Raw genomic sequence first — 16354 nt, 5'->3', positions numbered from 1 at the left:
ACCACCCAAATGTTAAGAAGAGCCATTTTGTCCTGTCAACAAAAATCAAACCAACTTTAGAGCCACAACATTTTATATCCATTTCATCATCTTGGCTGTAAATATGTCTCAGTAAGTGCTGATGTTCTAGTACAGGCTAAAAATATAATATAAACAACATTGCAGACTTACTACAACTGCTTTTCTCGCATCTCCAGCAGGAAACTTTTCCACAAAAGTGGAGTAGTTTCTTGTAAAATGTCTCACAACATTCAATGTCTTACAAGGCTGAAGTCGCTTCTCATTCACCAGCTTCTTGTTTGAATTTTCCCGTTACCTGCTGCACCATTTAAGGTGGAACGGGAAAATTCAAACAAGAAGCTGGTGATCGACAAGCTGACTTCAGCCTTGCAACTTCAGTTTTTGACAGTTTTTTGCTGCAGATTATAAACATCAGAAACCAGCTGGAGTGATTATAACTGCAAATAAGTTAATTCATCTCCAAATTATTGATGTTTGTCCTAAATTTCTCTTTGCCTTTTTGTTAGCTACAAGCTAGGCGAGACCATTATCTGTGTTGCTATGGTGACCAGCAGTCTGCATACCAACCTTCAGGGTTAAAGGCTGAATTAGCAGTTCTACATTAACTCCAGCGTTTAAGACCATCTATTGTTAAAACTGTATTAGAACGATCAGCAGAGCTGTATTTTACTGTGAAGGAGCCAGATGCAGCTCTGGAGCCACATGTTGCCGACCCCAGATAGGTGTACAATTAAAGACTTTATCATTACTTTGCTTCATTCAAACCCGGGCAGTTTCTGACCACAGGACAGAGGGTTAAAGAATGGGAAACAGAAACTTTGCAACATGAGCAACAGACCCAATAATAGGCCCAATCCCATTTCTTCCTTTTCCCCCTATCCCTTGTTTTCGAGTGTCACCCTAACCCCTTGGAACTGAGTTGAAATCTTCCTCTATGAAATGGGACCCTCAAATAAAAAGAACATTACTTCATTAACAGCTACCAGCGCTGCTCTGTAGGCGACCCTGCCAGTCTGCAGTGACAGCAGAGGAGGGTAAAGTTCAGCTCCTCACTGCTGGGCTTTAGTTACATGTAGGGCATCATATGCCTTCAAAGAGGGGGGCGTGATATGAAGCTGAAGTCAGATATTCACCAGCTTCTTGTTTGAATTTTCCCGTTCCACCTTAAATGGAGCAGCAGTTACATTCTGGCGCTTCAGGCGTCAGAAATGCTGGACTATTTAAGGTGGAATGGGAAAGTTAGCTAGCTAGCTACAGAGACATTAGCATGCTATTAGTGATTTATGCTTGTTATGAAGAAAATGACCATAATACATTGAAACGCCATTAATTAAGATAAAACAGTGATTATTGTGATTTTTAACAGAGAAAATTCTCACATTTGTGGGTTTCTTTGGTCTCTTGTTCAGCCATCTTACCGGTTTTTCTTTTTTCTCATAACTCTCTGTTTGGAGTCTCTGAAAAACCTCAGTTTGGAGGATCACGTAGCCCGAACACTTCGCCCCCCCCCCTCTATCTCAACAAGAATCAGGACACCCTACCCCTAGACGTGAACGCCCAAAACAGAGGGCTAAGGGCTGAGTGGTAGGGACGAGGGGTGAAACGGGATTGGGCCTAAATGTACACCAGCACAGTGGATCTACTGGCCACTTTATTATGGGTTTTCAATAAAGTGGCCAGTAAGTGTACACCATTAACACTTCAGTATGTGAAGACAGACAGGAAGGCAATTTAACTTTTCCTATTAAAAATAATTTATTTCAGTACAACATATAAATATTTTTTCAAACACAATACAGATAATGTTTGTTGTGAATAAATACCAAACAACTTCCCCTCCCAATCCCAACAAAAAAAGGAAAAGAAAATCATACAATACTCTATATGAAAGTTTGCACAAATTCGTATTTCGTTCTCTAAGTCTATAGTTGGAATGTCACTATTTGAGAAGTGAGAAGTACCTCAACTAATTCCAGAGCAGCTTATTAAGTATTGTGCAAATCTGTGATCATCTGAACTGAATTCAGAACCAGTAGTAGAAAAGCAGACACTCCTACTCACGATCCGACTGCAAACGGTTCTTGAATGCGTCATTGGACTAAAGCACATGTCTGCGTATGGGCCCACAGGGTTCTATTTCTCATATGTCACCACAGGTTATATGTGTTACCACAATATTAGACGTCAGGAATGGGAATGTATTACACAGATGTTCTTTTCTCGGCAAAGCCGCAGTAGCCAACCGCTTTTCCATGCTCCTGTCTACTGCGCAATCCATAGTCAAATAGACACGGTTTTGCATACCGAACGTACGCAATAGAGGCATTGTGTGAATGTAGCAGAGAAGTACAGCCAAGGGAATGAAGCACCCTTGCAGAAATAAAAAACAAAACAAAAAAAAAAGCAGACTGGGTATTCACAGATCTAAAAGAGGGTGTGCACAACACAGAGGTGCGTTTACCTTCGGGTCACCGTTTCGTTTTTTTTACTTCTTCTTCAAACACGACGTCAATCCTGACAGGGATTTCACTTCACGTATGGTTCCTCTTTATCGATATCTCTCATGTTTTGTTTTGTTTTTTTGGTGTGGCATTTCCCTTCAGCTTCATTTCGACTTCGTATGTGAGCGATCACATGCCGCCGTTTTAAGGAGGTGTGGTGGAAAACCTGTTTTATTGCACTTCGGAATTTTCTTTCGTTTTTTTAAGCTACGCAACAATGTTAGAACGTATCCAACAAGGTCCAGCGTCATAGCCAGTAAAAAAGATACTGAACGAAGTCTAGCAAGGCAAAATCAGGTGAATAATCATTTCAAGAGTGAGCAGGACACGAAAAAGTGATCAACGATGACCAGAAAAAAAAACAAAAAAACAAATCAATCTCAAAAGGCAACAGGTCCGTACTGCCGGCAGACATCAAATGATGCAGCAGGAAATAAAACTGGAGCACTTCTTTGCAAACTCTCATTGGCACTTAACCTACAGAGTATGAAATAAACTACCAAATGCTTATCTTTCTGAGGCCTCGGAAACCCTGTAGCTCTTTCATCCTGTATTTTCTACAGGCCCCACTGGCTATCTTGCAGTCCACAGTGGCGATGTACATTGGCTTGGTCATTATCATTCTTTAAGTAACTTTGGTCAAATTTTGCTGCGTTGTCAACTCACAATCAGGAAAAAAAAAAAAAGAAATCAAGAATCCTTTGAAGTCGCTTTCCCACAAATTTGTTGGCAATGTATAAATCTTTTACAATCTATTACCCTGTTCGATATAAATCACAGATACCACAGATGTATGCGACTGGATGCCAGTGTATCATCAGTTTCGTCACGTCAACAAGCCCCGACCTCGGTCCTATACACATGATACAAAATGATCAAAACTTTGCTTGAGAGGTAATCGCCAGTTCTACAGCACCGGCTGGCTCGTCAGCCCCGTCCGAGAACGCGTGGGCGGGTCAGCCACAGGATTTCTTTTATGACGTATTTGCGCACCTCGACGTGCGAGGTTCTAGTCCTCTTGTATTTGGACAGAAAAAAAAAAAAAAATCAGTCAGCCTCGGTAGATCTGCTTGAAGTGGTCGCACTCGTTGCAGTAGCCTTGCTTCTCCTGGTTGGCGTAGTGGTCGCAGCCCTGCGTCCTGCAGCGCTGCTTGCTCTTCTCTTTGGGCGCCTGAGCACGCCGGCCCTCGCGCTGCCCGCGGCTCAGGCAGTCCGGGCACAGGTCGGTGCAGCCGGGCGACAGGTTCTTACAGCCGCTGCGCCGGCACTGGGCTTGGCTGAGCGTCGGTGGAGGGCGTGGTTTGGAGGCCCGCTGTCGGGGAGAAAAACACAGAAATATAGTCAATTGTTCACATCTAATCAGGTAAAAACATTTTATCATTCATAACAGCCACAAGGCATCTAAACTACCACGTCTTAAATTAGCTCCTCAATCCTGCTCTTGCACATTTTAGTGATTTCCCTGAACACATCTGACTCATGTAATGTAATTAACAAGTATACAGTGGGTGTGTAAGGGCAGGGAAAGCCCTAAAATGTGCAAGGCAGGGGAATTTGAAGACCACTGACGCTGGGAAATTGTCTTTAAACAATGGCTTTAAACTACATACCGGATTGTATGCAAACGTTTAAATACACTACATGTCTTGTTGATTTTGTAAGTGAGAATAGGTTAACACATCATCCACAGGGAACAAACTTACATATGGCCTTTTTCTGCTGATTTCAGTGCATTTTCAGTGTTTTTTGATGAATTTAACATATTGGAATAAAATATAACTTCGGCACAGGCCACATTTCATGTTTCAGCTAATTTAAAAAGTCAACAAAACATTTCATTCACCCTAAATTTAACTTACAACTGTACATTCTACAAAAATAAATCGTCGGAACAAAACCTCAGCTCTATTTATGACATCTTTCAGTTTTTGACATGATTTGAAATTGCCTGTTGCTCTTTACATTGTGTGTAAATTTCATGATGAACGGATCAAAAGAAACGGTCCAAAATTACTTGGACAAAAAGTCTGGTTCCACTGACTTACATTAAAAATGAAGTCAGTTAACATTTTGGAGATACAAGGTTTTGTTCCGACAGCAGCAAAATACTTCTGCTTTACAACTCGCACCTTTTTTGGTCGAGCTTTAAGTCATGCCAAAAACTCACCATTACTAGAGGAGGGGAACTAGAGCCTCTGCTAGCAGCTTGGGTGAATCTGGTACTTTGCTCCTTCACATAGCACTTGTTGCAGTAGCCCTCCAGCATGGCCTTTCCCACTGCGCCACAGCCCTGGCCCCGGCACCAGAGGTTCTGGAAGCCTGCTTCCGATGTGTGTCTGGGCTGCACCACCGCGGGAGCTGCCTCTGCATGAACAACCAGTCACAACTTCAACCACATATCTAATCAAAATTATAACATTGCCACAATCAGCTTTTTGTTTCAGTACTAGCCAATGCCCCTTTGTTACAACTTATAATGAAACCTGCTACATACCACCACAGGCTTTTCTGCGGTTTCTGTTTTATGGAAAGTATTGTGGGGTGCTGTGGTCACTACAATGGCTATAATCTTTCACAAAATGCTGCTTGAAGTGGTACAGAATGAACGTTAATGTTTTGGAATGAAAACTGTACGGCTGCTGTCACCACCAGGTAAATGGATCTGGCATTTAGTACATAAATAATTCTGTCTGTCTTACTGCGTTTGCCTTCACGTAGTGTTTAAGTGAGAGTATACTGTTCATGTTAATGCAGTTAAAACAAATAAAAGACAGCAGTGGCTGGACGGCAAGAAAAAAGATCTTGCTGCTAGCTTTAATTCATTGTTAGCCCTGTTAACATGCTTGGGTGCACTGCTCTGGTTCCACTTACGGTGATTGGTCTGATAGTCCACGTAACATATGGTGCAGAATCCCAGCTTCTCCGGCGTCCCGAAGAACTGGCAGCCTGAACGCTTGCATGGCCGCGCCGCCTGTGTCTGCCAGGTGTGGCCTGTGGTGCCGGAGCGCTCCGGCTCCCTCACTGGCGTCCACACCGAGCCCTCGATCCTTGGCTCTGGCTGCTGAGGGTCACTCCGCTCCGAGACAGCGGCCCTCTGCATGCAGGGTGTGCAGAGGCCGTTGAAAGTCCGAAAGGTCTCCTGTCGGCACGCACTGCAGCGCTCAGTATTCCTCTCCCTCTCTCGTTCTCTCTCCTTTTCTCGCTCTCGGCCACCCATTGCCCCCCACTGGGTGTGGCCCCAGCCATGGTGGGAAGGTCCTTGAGGCGGCCCGTTGCCGGCCAGCCGGCTCTGGCGGGCAGCGAAGCAGCGTTCGCACAGGCCGTCGTGCTCCACGCTGAGCGTGAACAGGCAGCCGGGCATCTTGCACTTCATGGCATGGGTCTCGCTGTAGAGGCTCAGGCTGGGGGCTGTCGGGGGCGGGGCCGAGCGAGGACTGGGTATCACAGACCGGTCCGAAGTGCCTGACCTCCCGCGGCCTTCGGGCTCTGAGGATGAATTGGCATGGTTGGCCACGGCCTCCAGCTTTCTGCCGGCCTGCCGCTTCTCGAAGCACTCATGGCAGTGCGGCTGCGTGTCCACCGAGACATAGAAGGTGCAGCGAGGCGTGGCACAGCGGATCTCTATGAGGGAGAGCTGGGAGACGGAGAATGGGGGTGGCCGCTGTGACTGTGGAGCCCAGAGAGACTCTTTGTCCTCCTGCCAGCGCTTGTACTCGTGGTTGACCAGCTGCAGGTAGTCCTCCATTAGATTCATGTCCTCAGGCAGGTTTCCTTCGTCGAGTCTGGATGGAGAGACCAGGCAAAATTGAAAATTAAGCACATTTTTAATCACACTGAATCAATGGTTCCCAACCCTGGTTCTGGAGTACCCTTGCCATGCATTTAAAGGCAGGTTGGCAGGTTTAGTTTGATTAAAACTAACTTTGCTGTGATTGCTACCATGCAAACTAAAATCAGTGAGCCAAATTTGAAATCTTTCATGTGCTCAGAACACAGTTTCATTTTCAAAACAAGGCTGGGCCACATTTGAAGCATTTTAAAAAGTGTTTGAAATATATACATATGGCTCTACACATCAATTACATTATATATTAAGGTGGCAAGTTTTCAAAATTATATAAAAGGAAAGAGCTAGTCTAAGGCTGTATGTCTTCACAGCAATTTCAGTGTTTTGTGCCATGGAAAAACCATGGTAACACACGGCCTCTTGTGGCATATTGTTTAAGAACATCACGAGATAGGTGAAATTAGACAGATATTACCCCAGTTATTATTGCCAAATGTACATTATAAAATCTTTTTTTTTTTTTTAATCCGTAGTACTTTTGGATCAAATGTCAAATATGTCGATAGCCATGTTTCCATGCACCTTGTAGATTTTAAGCACTTTTTAGTTTTTTTCAGTGAAACTACTCCCTAAATTCATGTATAAATGTGTTCTTTACCCCAAAAAATAAACTTTAGATGAAAACCAGAAGTAAAATGCAACAATGTATCACTTCCTGTTTTGGTCCAGACAAAGGGAAACGAATTACAAATGTAAACGCACCCATATGCACTTCTGCTCTAACACGCCCACATCAACCCAGTAACAGTTCTCTAGCTGATTAGCTAGACCAGCCCCAGGACCAGGGTTAGGAACCTCTGCAAAGTGGTGATGCATTCAACCTCTTGTAGACATGAGTTAACAGAACAATGGTAGATTTCCAGTCCAACTCATAAAGCAAAAGTTGACTCAAAATATAACTACAGTCTAGGTGGGAATCACCAGTGATTCCCGCAGACGTGTGTGACTCGTTTTGAGGAGCTAGTGTCTCATACCGGGCTGCCCTGATGATCTGTGTGGGATCATAGCCCAGGCCGATGACGGGGATCTCCATGAGCATCAGGTAGTCGTTTAGCAGCCTCTCCTTCTGCTGCTGCTCCTTCTCAGTCAGGAAGTGTATGCGCAGCTCCTCAAAGCCTGCCCTGCTAGGGTTTATCAGGGGTACTGCTCGGAACTCTGAAGGGAGGAGGGCACATCACGTTAATTTTATTAAAAAATAAAAGTATCACCCAAGCAAATACAGTCAGCTAAACTAGGCTGAAAGGGTTAGCAATGTCTGGGCTATACCTGGACCGCTGTCTTTGACAGTGATGAGGGGGGCAAAGTGCTGGGAGTCATAGCCAAGGACTATGGGATACTTGTAGCACTCTCCTGGGGACCAGTGAAGAGGCAGGTAAATGCCCCCAACATTGAGTGGTGAGAAGGAGGAGCCTGACTTCATACTTCTCAGCACTTGAGCTGTGGATTGACAGAAGTCAGTGAATAGCAGACCAAGGGCACATCAGTCATTTTTAAATCAATCATTTAATTCATTCGCACCAAGAGAGGAGAATCTACCTGCAATGACTATAATAGGCCTGCGCAGGATATTCGACAGCACAAAGATGTGAATGTCCTCCAGTGAGTCAAACTGTAGGCCATTACTGCTGGACACAGGAGACGCCATATCAACTATCTTCTCCCATTCCTCTTCCCAGTTCTGGAACGATAAAAAAAGGCATTGATCCTTAATCCATAACTGCACTACTGGAATATTCTCCAGGAAAAGCACTGACAAAACTCTGCATTGAAACTGTAGGAGAGTAAAAAGGAAAACTTGACTACGGCTCAAAGTTCATAGGTTTGCAGGGTGCCACTCTGCTTTATATATATTGTGAGAGAGCGCATAGCTACCTTGGTGCTGTAGCGCAGGCCAGTCTGGGTGAACTCCTGGGAGTGTAGCAGCTCTGTTTGAAAGCGTGCTCTAAAATTACTAGTGTCTGTCTCTTTGAGCACGGCGTAAAGGGCTTTCCGCAGGACCAGGTCAGTGTCCTGCACTCCCAACATGTACTGTGAGGCTGCGTGAAGCAGGCAGTTCCCATCACCTAGAAGAAAACAGAGTCACACAGATACTTCAGTGCCTGAATATGTGAAACATACAGCCATGCATCTACAGTCAGACGTGGGATGGCATTAGTTAGGTCAGTTATGAGGCCCACACCATGGAAAACTGAGTTTTTCTGTGTGCAAACTGTTCAAGATGTCATGAAAACCAACACATTGACATATCAACCTAACTAGCTAAAGCAATTAAAGCTATAAAGGAGCGTTTCAGCCCAAGCTACTTGTCTGAATGATGCATGATACAGGGATTCAGAACAGACACCATTTATATTAATAGTAAGGGAAAAAGAGTGGTTGGAAAATGGTCATGTAAAAATGAAGTACAACTGTTTTTGGTGCATAAACCTACACAAATGTTATAAATGGACCTTGAGGGAAAAAAAAATACAGGGGAAAAACAAAGCAGGATATGGGCTCTTTAACCTAAACAAACACCAGCCTTTGCCAGAACAACAAGGCACTATGACTGTGGGGTTCAGGGCCTCCATAATCATGAACCTGACAGTCACTATAAACCCCTCCATGCTCACAAATCCACTAACACCCTGACAAAAACCCCCAAAACACAGTCCACCCTTCGACTTTATCTGATAAGAATCAAAGGCAGCAAAAAGGGCACGGTAGAGTCTATGCACTGCAAACTGACTTGCGGTAGCGCTCTGAATGCTGTTTTTTTTGTAGGCCGCCTCCACATGCTCAGAAGGGTGTTTTTTTTTCCCCTTTAAAAAAACCCAAAAGAGCAGGTTGTGAGCAAACAGGTTGCGAAAAGTCAATTGAAAGGTACCAGACATGCAGTTGTAAGAGACATAACAGCCATTAATGTATATTGTGCTTTGTTGCTAAGATTTCAGAGGCGCTAAGAGATGACAAACGGCAAGGTGTTTTGTCAGGCGGCGAGACAAAAAAAAAGCGAACTAGGGAATTTCCACCAAGCCGTAAGAGCACTTTAGAGGTATCCATTACATGGGGTCATATATCTCTTAAAAGAGGAAATATGACTTTCTACAAGTACGGAAGTGTCACCTGTCTGGCTACCAACAGTAAAAAATGGGGTGTACAGTCCACCAAACACAACTGTACTACAATTAGAGTGGGAAAGAATATGATATCACAATACTTTTAAGTTTTCACTATACAGCAGCAGGGCCACATTAAAAAAATACTATCAAAAACTATGAATACAATGATTTACATTCAACATTTCATATTATTCCAACTGCAATAGACTAATTATGCTCTCTTTTTAATGAAATGAGGTATAAAAGTAGTGATGATCTCCACAATATACTCAGAAAAGCATGTTGTGACATATTGTGACTTAATTTATCACAATAATGTTACATATCGACATATTGCCCAGATGTAACTAGAGTTTTTGCATAAACACTGCAGGATGGGGCTGAAGAAGGATAGTATGGCACTGATTACAAAGACCTAAGGGACGGTCGAAAACCACCACAAAAGCAAAGGCAATTATTATATTCTAACATCAAGAGCATAATGGTAAACACAACATATAGCAGGGTCCAAAAGTCTGAGCGCACTAGTGAAAACGTTTCCATTTTGAATTCTTTTCTAATTTAAAACAGCATTTTTTATTACAAATTGTATTAATGGCATAACAATTTGAGCAAAAAGTGGAATAACTGAAATTTTAACATGAACTTCATAAATTTTATTACTTGGTAAATCCCCTTTTGCTTTAATGACAGTGTGAACTCAAGTTGGCTTCTGATGAGCAGATAAAATCCACCCAACAGCCTTAAGCTTCAATGGAAGAAACTGACCTTTTTGTACAAAGACCTAATTATAAAATCGCTTAAACTTGAATAGTGACCTAAAAATTGCGCAGAATCTTGAATATTTTCCAATTTTACCGAAAAAAAAAGAAATTTAATGTGGCGTAAAGGCTTTTGGACCTCACAGTGTTTAAAAAAAGTATTTAAAAATCAGTCGACACTAAAACCCTATATATCCAATTTAACACACATTTTTGCCCAATAGCAACACTTTTTAAAAGATAGCTCATCTATATATAACTTATTATTTAAGTTCAACATAACAGAGACACACTGACACAATAAACCAAAAAAGTGACACAGCTCAAACATCAAAATCCACGTTTAAAACCAGGTTACACACATTACAGGCAGTTTAAACATGCAAAACACCAAACCCCTGTTAACAGCACAAAAGCTAAGCCCTAGATTCCATTTTAAGGCCAGGGTTTTTTCGATGTTGTGCAACTTGAGTGAGCGCGTGCGCGCCCTGGTAACAAGCTGCTCTAAAACAAGACTATAACACAACAGGGAGGAATTTCCCTTGTATGCGATTCTCTCTGATTAAGTGCTGTGAGGCCGGTACTTCAACTTTTTCTTCCCCTGGTCCGCTCTTGAGACAGCAGGGCTGAGCTACAGAGTGGCTGGACTTTCCAAAGAGGAGGAGCCTCGCGCTACAGGAATGTCTGTACCTTAGCTTTACCAACAGCCCACATCTCCAAGACCATCACGGGCGGCTCTGCAGTTTCTTTTTTCGAATCCATGATGGAGTCTACACCTGCAGCCAACCCAAGCGAGGAGCTAAGGGTTTTTTTTTAGTCAAACTCCAGTTGGCGAGCTGGTGAATATCACTCATGAACTAGGGTTGCTTCACTGACCTCATTAGAACAGATTTCCAAATAAGTCAGGTTCAATGGAAACAAGGGCCAGACTGATATGAACATTTTGTGACTATTTCAAAGAGCTTAAATTTCAGATAATCTTTATTGTGGTCAAAAATGAAACAGACGTGTGGTTTACTGATTTGACTGTCAGTTGTAAGACAAGGTCAGGCCCTAGTGGACCTTGGGTTCTTTAACAGCTGAGCACAGCAGAACGGTTCCTTTGTTCCTGAAAGGCCGAAGCACTTATGACTAGAACTGTACCCTGTAGCTTAGAAAACCAACGTGTCACGTATGAAGAACTGACGGAAAATATACAATCGCCACTAAAACGATGCTTCCAACTGATTCCAAACACTTTCCACTCTCCAAAAACGCTTAAAATCAATCAATTATAAAACATACTGACTTTTTAAACGGCCCGGGGAGGGTGGGGGGGGGCTGAAAAGCTGATATGAAACGCATGGAACAGATTTTTCGGAAATACCCAGACCCTCGGTCACAACCACATCCTTATCAGCATGGATCACCATTTCGGTCACAGCTACAGGACGTGGATGCAAAATAAAATGAGTCAGCTTCGCGGACACTGGCACGGATTGTCCTGCTCTGTTCGTCCTTGTCTCAGTGTCACCTGATGAGACAAATTCTAGTAATCAGCAGCCAATGGCCTCCGTTCTGAGAAGTCTTTCATTCAAAGCAGCACATTGAATTCCAACACTTTCACATCGCAAAATGACTTCAAAAGACCAAATTGCAGAATCATTACAGAGGAAACTGTGTTGGGTCCAGTAACATAAATACTGAAGAGCAGAGGCGTCCAAAGTCTGGCCCCGGGGGACAAATGCAGCTCAAGGAAAGACTTTAATTGGCCCGTGGCTTTTCTTAGAATGGATTTCAGGTGGGCTGCTATGATGTTGGCCTTTTTTTAGCCTAAAAGCACAAAGTTGGGCAAGAGACCTGGCAATTTCAAGATGGAGATCAGAATACTTTTTCTTTGAGAGACACAGAAAATGTACGAGCTGTTTATGTTGAAGCTGTAAAGAACTTAATGTCAAAAGATATTATTAAAACAAAGAATGGGATTTACGCTATAGTCAGCGAGCTAGACGGCAGACAAAAAAAGCAGCTGTTCTCGACTTTATTGGAGCAAATTCAGTAGTAAATATTAACAATTCTACACACTTGTATTTTTCAAATTGTGAATATTTTCTGAATAATATTTTGGGAAGGAGTGACTGACCCTCAAGTATTTTGACATGGCCCCCTTTAAAAACAACTAGGACACCCCTAAAACAGAAGATCCAATGCCAGCTGCCAGGAAAGTCAATAATTAGTAATAAGAGGAGCCCTTAACTGTAAGTAATTCAGCAAGTTTGGACCAGTACAACATTAAAACAATACAAAGCCACTACACAATGCCACTGCGGCCGCAGTACAGGAAACTTATTCAGTCATAAATTATACGTTTAATCCTACGTCTACTTGCGACTTTCTGTAATACGCAAGCCTTTTATGACACTTTGGTTCAGCTGGACTTACTGTAAAATTTGTGACTGTACAATGGAGCAAAAAGGGCAAGTACACAGAAGCTTCCTCTTGCAAAATTACTCATCCTATGCAGGCAGCGTAGCCTGACCTCAGGTTAACAGCAGAAATGTTCAACTCATAAAAGAGCTGACTGTGAACGGGGCATCAGCTAAGCCCCTTTAAAATCAAATCACACCAAAAAGATGCGGGGCGGAGAAGGGGGGGGGGCGTCAATGTGACGGTACAGGATTTTCCCTGCAGGTCTGATATGCTCATGCAGTAGACATTAAAAAAAGAAAAAGAAAGAATAACACAGTTTTCCTCCACATTTGACTCTTTGATCTTGCCCCAATTCTTACAATGAGTTTCAAAGTGATCTCTTTCGAACCTTCAGCAAGTCAGTCCTGTCCTGAAGAGAATTTACCATAGACAGAACTTAAGCGTAGCAGACCGGCTTCAGCATGAGAAAAGAAAAGGAAAAAATTAGGCCTAATAGGCAATAAATGGACGTAATTCCTTCATGAGGTGAAAAGGTTTGATGAATGGCAAACAAAGACAGCCTCTGTACTCATAGGATCTACACTAGGGCTGGGCAATGTAATGATATTTATCGCTATCATGATAAATTATGTCATGATATGCTTTTCTGGGCATTTCGTAGATATTGTCAGTGCTTCGAAAACACCGACTGCATGTTTTATCAACCCCTTACATGGCCAGGGTCCACCGGCAGGCCCCAAGTTTTATTACACTCTTCTATAACCTAACCTAACTACTCTGTAGTTACTGAATAATAAGCCTGAGTATGTATTAAGCCTGGGATTATAATGGGTCAAAAGGAAACCATAAGCAATCTGGTGTCATGGGTTTTAGTGCAGTACAGTAAGTAAAATGGTTGCTATTTTTTTTTAACTCACAGTTTGATATTATTTTTAACATGTGCCACTTCTGGTTCTTTGTCTGTACCAACTTATCAAGCCTAAAAATGTCTTAAATATCGTGAAGCACTTTGTAACGCTCTTTAAGTATCGTTCTATTTTTCCATATCGCCCACCTCTAGTCTATGCCCTACATAAACAGGATGTGCGACTGAAATATTAATTGCTTTAGTATCGAAAGTTGCGATTGGAAAGAGAGAAAAATTTTTAAACCGCAGGGGCTGCAAATTGGGGAAACTGAACCTAATAACATGGATCTTGGGAATGAGCGAGTCCAAAACCGCATACCACTATACTAAATAGTACGTCAGAGTGGTACAACACCATTTGTAATGCATTTAACAATGTAATAGGTGTAGTATGTTGTTTCGAACACAGACTTAGACCAGTTAAAAGCAACAAAAACACCCGTGTCCTATGTACCTGCCTTAAGACAGAAAAAAGTGGATATTTTGGTCTTCTTAGGCCAAATAAGAGGCCTGTAACTTAATTTATGGAACAGTAATGGTTGGACTTTCCCCAAATCATTCAGCCCTAGGTGAGACTTCACTTACAAACGCATACTTTTAGATGCAGCTTAATCAAAGGATTGCCTTCCAGCTACAAAATGTGAGCAGTTCTGAAAACAATGATTCATTAAGAGTGGGTAAACAGGAGAAGTTTGACAAAGACAACCAAAGCAAAAGCCGCCACCATCAGACAGTCAAGACAATCTAGAAGCAGAAAGCAAAGCATTACCATTTGTCCGTAGTGGCACCAGCTTCTTGACCTCTCGGCACCAGTTGAGCCTCTTCTCCTGCTCCAAGGAGGACTGCATGGCCCGGTCCAGGATGGCGGCCTGGATGACCTCACGGAAGGCCTGCGGGAACTGGCTCATGCGGATCATCTCCAGCGTGTAGCGGTGCATGCCCCGCAGGTGATGGAGCAGGCGGCCGCTGGCCGAGGGCTTGACCACATCATTGGGCACGCGCTCTCGTATCTTCACGGCCTTCAGGAGGTTGCTGACGAACAGGAACTTGGGCAGGAAGTTCTGGCCTTGGGACATTGTGTTCTCGAGAAAGGGAGTGGGGAACCGATTTATCTCTGTGGGGGAGAGGGGGAAAGGACACCGACAATGAATGACTTAAATGTGAACACAGCCATTCTGCCAACCTAGACACAGCTAGTGAAGCGAAGAAGGCTCCCTACACAGAAGTGGAGATAACAAGTGGGCCCGAGAAGCCACCTGATGGTGGTGGACATCGTCCAAATCCTGTTGGGAAACGACTACCTGGAGGTCATGAGGAGCGAAGTGGTCAAAAAAGGGCCACATTACAGTCTGCAGTCTACATGCACGACGCGAGTCGTGATGTGATTTTCCAGCTGCCTCGGGATGCTAAGCTAACTTACAAGGGCATCATTTAGGCTCCTCGGCTGAGGTTGTCTGAGGACAACTTATTCAAATAGCATCCCTCACGCAGACGACCCCCGCATCCCTTGCCCACCTTCATTCACTCTTCTGGCTTAAAAAAGAAATCACCATAATGTCATAATGTCGAAATGAAGCGCTGGTTTTGTCTGCATGTATGTTTTCTGTCACAGCCCGCAGGCAACAACAACAATAGGACGAGGCTGAAGTTGTCTTCCCATTCGCCAGCTTCTTGTTCGAATTTTCCCGTTCCACCTTAAATGGTGCAGCAGTTCCATTCTGTCCGCCTGCATTGTGAGGCGACAGACTGTAACTGCTGCACCATTTAAGGTGGAACGGAGAAATTCGAACCAGAAGCTTCCTAACAATGGGGACCGCTCTGCTCGTAGTAAAGCAGCAGCAGCAGCCTGACGCTCCAATTACGTAATTGGGCTTATAAGACTGTCACAGACAATGAAAGGCTGCCATGTACACCGAAAGCGGCGATATTTACGCCAACGACGCCTCTTCTGCCTCGATTTCCCCAGAAACGACCGTAAATAAGGGACGTCTTCGCAAACAATGGCTGTCAAAAAACCGTTGAATTCAAATTCAGATTCAGATTCAGTCTAACGGCTGCCAGCCAGCCAGCCAGCCAGCCAGACCAACCAGTTTTGGGTCGATTAAGCTTTATTTAGTCCACTCCGGAGAACGATGTGGACACAAATGAGGCGTTAGGGAGACGGGAAAGTGGGCAGCTCTCCTCTTACCTGCTCAATATGTCGGTATCCAGCAACAAAAGCCCATACAGAAGCTCCGACTCCGCCGCCTTCGCTGGCTTAACGTTAACGTTACTTCACTCCGCGGAGCCCCTAGTGCTCCATGGCGCCTTCAGACAGCCGAGCTGTTTCCGCCAGCGAGCATTATAGGGCGTTCAGAAGAAAAAATCACACATACGGACTGATGTAGGACTTAATCTAGTCAAAAAAGGCTTCGAATTGATGTCAACAAGGAAATGCCAACGGGGATTTCCAAGGAGGTACTTTCCACTTTCACAACCGACTATGCAGCCAATTAGCTACTTCGCCTAGCCTGCACAGTCGCTCGGCCGAGCGCGGTGACGTCGCGCTCGAAAGAGTGACGCAGTCACGTCGCCCATGTTGGCCACACCCATCGGCGGAGGAGGCTCGGGTCCTATTGTTAGCGCTTCTTGCTTCTCTCCCGTACAGCTTGTTCGGCCGCCAGCACGGCTAAGGACGGGGACTAAAGGGGAACTCCAACGATTTTTCAAAGTTCATGCATAATTACATGGTTGAGACGTAATCAAAGCCATTCGGAGCGGTTTGGTAAGGGATGCTTCCTTCCAGAGAAACTTGCCGAGTCAGAACT

The 16354-nt window shown here is 43.8% G+C and overlaps 1 protein-coding gene across 1 annotated transcript; it reads right to left on the bottom strand.

Annotated features, from left to right (window-relative positions):
• Positions 1-2510: 2510 nt before the first annotated feature.
• On the bottom strand, positions 2511-16039 carry tnfaip3 (tumor necrosis factor, alpha-induced protein 3). The gene is made up of 9 exons (XM_036573686.1): positions 15736-16039; positions 14317-14661; positions 8242-8432; positions 7906-8047; positions 7636-7806; positions 7344-7524; positions 5394-6304; positions 4690-4886; positions 2511-3834 (listed from the first exon to the last, which is right to left on the bottom strand). Exons 2-9 carry the CDS (start codon positions 14621-14623, stop codon positions 3574-3576), a joined length of 2361 nt encoding a protein of 786 aa, XP_036429579.1. The 5' UTR covers positions 14624-14661; positions 15736-16039; the 3' UTR covers positions 2511-3573.
• Between the last annotated feature and the right edge of the window lie 315 nt (positions 16040-16354).

Source organism: Colossoma macropomum, unplaced genomic scaffold (genome assembly GCF_904425465.1).
Source record: "Colossoma macropomum unplaced genomic scaffold, Colossoma_macropomum, whole genome shotgun sequence".
NCBI classification, from domain to species: Eukaryota; Metazoa; Chordata; class Actinopteri; order Characiformes; family Serrasalmidae; genus Colossoma; species Colossoma macropomum.
This window is presented reverse-complemented; position numbering and strand designations above follow the sequence as displayed.